Source organism: Myripristis murdjan, chromosome 18, assembly GCF_902150065.1.
Source record: "Myripristis murdjan chromosome 18, fMyrMur1.1, whole genome shotgun sequence".
NCBI lineage: Eukaryota > Metazoa > Chordata > Actinopteri > Holocentriformes > Holocentridae > Myripristis > Myripristis murdjan.
The window spans coordinates 25,904,464-25,908,030 of NC_043997.1; the positions used below are offsets into that span (position 1 = coordinate 25,904,464).

The window sequence follows — 3,567 nt, forward strand, 5'->3', positions numbered from 1 at the left end:
AAGAAGAAGAGGAAAAAAGTTTTGGACAGACTTCAAAGTGGATATGTCTTCTGCATCATAAGTCCTTGTACTTGTAGGATATGATGGTGTGGAGTCTTAAGTCGATTATAATGTCTAATAATGGACCACTTCTACTATGTTGCATTATGACAAGTAACTTATTCATAATAAATCATAAATAAAGATGTTGTAGTTATAACAAGTGAAATAACTTTGACAGCAAAATTCAGGGGAATCTATTTTATGCTTACAAAGAGGCAGTGCTAAAATCATCAGTCATGTTACAGAGAAGCAAAGCCTGATCAAAGTGCAGTTCTATTGCTTTATGCTGGAGTACACACAGACAGGGTCTGTGTTGTCCCTCTGTCTTCTTGGTCTGTGGGCCTTGTTTACACTTAAAGCAGCATAATGGAGGTTGTCTGCATCCTGGCCCTGGCAAGAAGAAATTAAACAGCAAATCACCATTACAACCTAAAGAAATATAACAGAAGCCCACCGAAACACTTCAGTGCTGTGCTATAAGAAATCTTTGAGCAGTAGTACAACACTTAATCAAAAGAGAGAAAAAAAAAAACTCACTTCTACATGTTGCACAGAAGCACTGGAACTTCTTGCTTGAGAGTCTGGTTGTGGGGGAAAAAAAAAAAAAAGACAATGAAGGTCCTCTTGCTGAAGTACCATGCACACTGAAAACACACCATCAGATACAAAGAATCCTAATCACCTGTGCAGTGGCTACAGTTTCTCTTGTGCATCTTGTACACAGAGGAAGCCAGGATAACAACCAGGGTGATGGTGAATGCCAATGCTGCGCTCAAGAAATACACCAAGACAGGAGGAGAAGCCACCTCATCTGCAGACATCCACACATTAGAACAACTTGCAAAGATTTTTTCTCTCTGTGTTCATATTAAGTTTGGTGAGAGTGGAATAACAACTATTTATGAAATGAGACAACCTCTGCTGAAAACATGACTCACTCTCAATGTCTTTCTTGGTCCCGTTTCCAAACAGTATCTCCCCACATGAGAGCACAGCACAGTAGTAGGTCCCAGCATCGGGCAGATTCAGACTCTTCATTGGAAGATTGTAGACACAGGTCTGTGTGTGTGTCGTGGGTTTCCTCTCACACTGATCATCAGTGACTCCATGTGTGTAAATGGCTCTTGGTTGAGAGTGTCCTGAGCTCCTGAACCAGTAAACACTGTGTTCTCCATCACAGGTGCCAGTGTGCACTGTACAGTTCAGAGTCACAGAGTCTCCTGGCTGGATGGTCTGAGACTCCGACTGATGGACGACAGCTTGGATGTTCAGACCTGAACCCTTTACACTGAGAGTAACTCCATTCGCAAATTCAAAGTTATTGGAATAGCTAGATACACAGAAATAAGTAGCGGAGTCTGAATGTTGCAATTCTGAGATCTTCAATCGAGTCCCATTAGTTTCAATTTCCAGTTTGAAATGTGGATCATTCTTGAATTCATCATAAAAAATGGCGTTTTTATCAAACTTATAAAAGCTACACATGAGCAGTGGTTTCTGTCCCAGTGTTTGCTTATACCAGAAAAACTTAGCTGCTACATCACCTTCATAAAAGCATTTCAAAGTCACGTTGTCCCCGACGTTAGCTGATAGAAAACCACTTTCTTGATGAAGAGACAAGGACAATTTCAGCTCTGCCAGATGAAGTAAAAAGACCAAAGACATCCACAATTAATTGTATGTCATGATGGTGATGATATTATTATTTACATACTATTTTGCAGAATAAATATCAAGAATATTTAAAGCAATCATATGAAAATTAAACGTACAAAGTCAAGCTTAAAAACAGTCTAAAAGGACAAAACTTACCCATGCTCAATAGAAATATGCACATCAGAGTGAAAGAAACGCTCGGAGGTGCCATTGTGTTCAAGAGTCTGTGTTGAATGAAGAGGATCTGTGCACACTGCACTCTTTAGAGACAAGACTGTGTTTGATTGGTCCAGCAGAACTGACACTGAATGCCCTATTTAGGCAATATTGAACACTGAGTAACAGCCCCCTACAGGGTCCATCGTTTAAGATACACGTGGAAAGAGATACAGTATCTGAAGCGTAATATAACTCCTCATCCTGACATTAGCTTTAAAATCAGTAAACTAGAAATTACCTGCAAACACTGCTATAAAATACAGTCCAGTTTTGGTGGTGCCATCAACAGCAAGGCATCCCAGCATGTAAAAACAGTATACAGAACACAAACAGGAGTACACACTAAGTGTGAGGTGTGGGGCTCCTCACCCAGGAAGTTTTGTATATCAGCTCCTACCTGTTTGTCTGCCTCTGCCTCTCTGTCTCAGTCTCTCTGCCTCTCTTCCTCAGTGACTGGTACTTTTTGCATGATGTTCACATTTTAGAAAGATTTAAACTTCCATTATTCATATAGTCATGTTATCCCTGAGTATTTTAATGTCAGCGATGCACAATTCAAATGAGAAAGAAAGAATTCTGTCAATTGCTTGACTCACTTCAATTGCTCTCTCCGAGCGGAGCACATGGGCAGAAATGTCTGGACCTCAAACATCTCCGAAAAGTACTGATGTTTGTGTAATGTGTGAGGGAATGTTCAAATCAAGAAATGGAAAAGGAAGCGGAAATGGCTTCTGGCTTGTTTTGGGCTGCACTGAAAAAACCCGAAACTTGGCTGTTGTCACCAGAGGCTAAATTATCAGATAAGAGACAGGGGTTTCTGAGGTATGGTCAGGACACATTACATTATGATTACTTAGCAAACTAGCAAACCACACTTTTCAAAGTAAACCCAAAAAACATTACCTAGTGGAGATGGTATATCGATAAATCAGATATCTGTATGTATGAATATCTATATGAATATGCCAATTTTGGGCTACATATTCATAATGAATATGGTACTTTGAGCTATGTATCTGGGGTACAGTTGTTTTTGTTCAACATGTACAGAATGCATATTCTAATTAGGCTACATATCCAAAATTTGGCAACATTTCCAACATGAATATGCTAATTAGGTGACATATCCAAAATTAGGCAACATACCTGAAATACAATTGTTGATATGTCAGACATGTCTAAAATGCAAGTTGTATCAAACGCAAATGTGCCAAGCCTGCTGCAAATGCAGCAGCTTGGTTTGGACTGTACTTTTGTTTGTCTGTGTTTTCCTTGTGTTTGGGTGTAGTTTCTTTGCCCTGCTGTGTCACTCCCATTAGTGGTTTCACCTGTGTCTGACTATTCAGTCTTGTTTGCCCCTCCCAGTTCCACACCTTCCCTGAGTCTGTGGGATTATCCCTGCTTGTCTTGATTCTTCTTTGTGTTTCCCTCAGCCTCTCATCTGCGTTCTCCTGTCTTGTGCTCCAGCTCATTCCCCAGCTTTAGTGGAGCGCCAACTTTGCGGGTATTGACAAACAAACCCCCTTTTTTTTCGACTTTTCAACGGACTACAAGATTACCTTAAAAACACCGGGCAAACAGCTGATTTCTCAACTTAAGTAAAGAAGAGCTAAACAAGATCTTCCGTGAATTTTATGGAGCTTTAATTTC

At 40.1% G+C, this 3,567-nt stretch overlaps 1 protein-coding gene across 1 annotated transcript; it reads right to left on the reverse strand.

Annotated features, from left to right (window-relative positions):
* Positions 1 to 271: 271 nt before the first annotated feature.
* Positions 272 to 1,707, reverse strand: LOC115376194 (uncharacterized). Its single transcript, XM_030075687.1, has 4 exons — positions 981 to 1,707; positions 725 to 853; positions 580 to 623; positions 272 to 432 (listed from the first exon to the last, which is right to left on the reverse strand). Exons 1-4 carry the CDS (start codon positions 1,705 to 1,707, stop codon positions 316 to 318), a joined length of 1,017 nt encoding a protein of 338 aa, XP_029931547.1. The 3' UTR covers positions 272 to 315.
* Positions 1,708 to 3,567: the final 1,860 nt, after the last annotated feature.

Coding starts and splice junctions, on each gene's coding strand:
- LOC115376194 (XM_030075687.1), bottom strand. CDS start 1,707: ATGTCTTTGGTCTTTTTACTTCATCTGGCAGAGCTGAAATTGTCCTTG. Junction 624..724: donor AAACTGTAGCCACTGCACAG/GTGATTAGGATT, acceptor CCCCACAACCAG/ACTCTCAAGCAAGAAGTTCC. Junction 433..579: donor CTTCTGTGCAACATGTAGAA/GTGAGTTTTTTT, acceptor TCTTCTTGCCAG/GGCCAGGATGCAGACAACCT.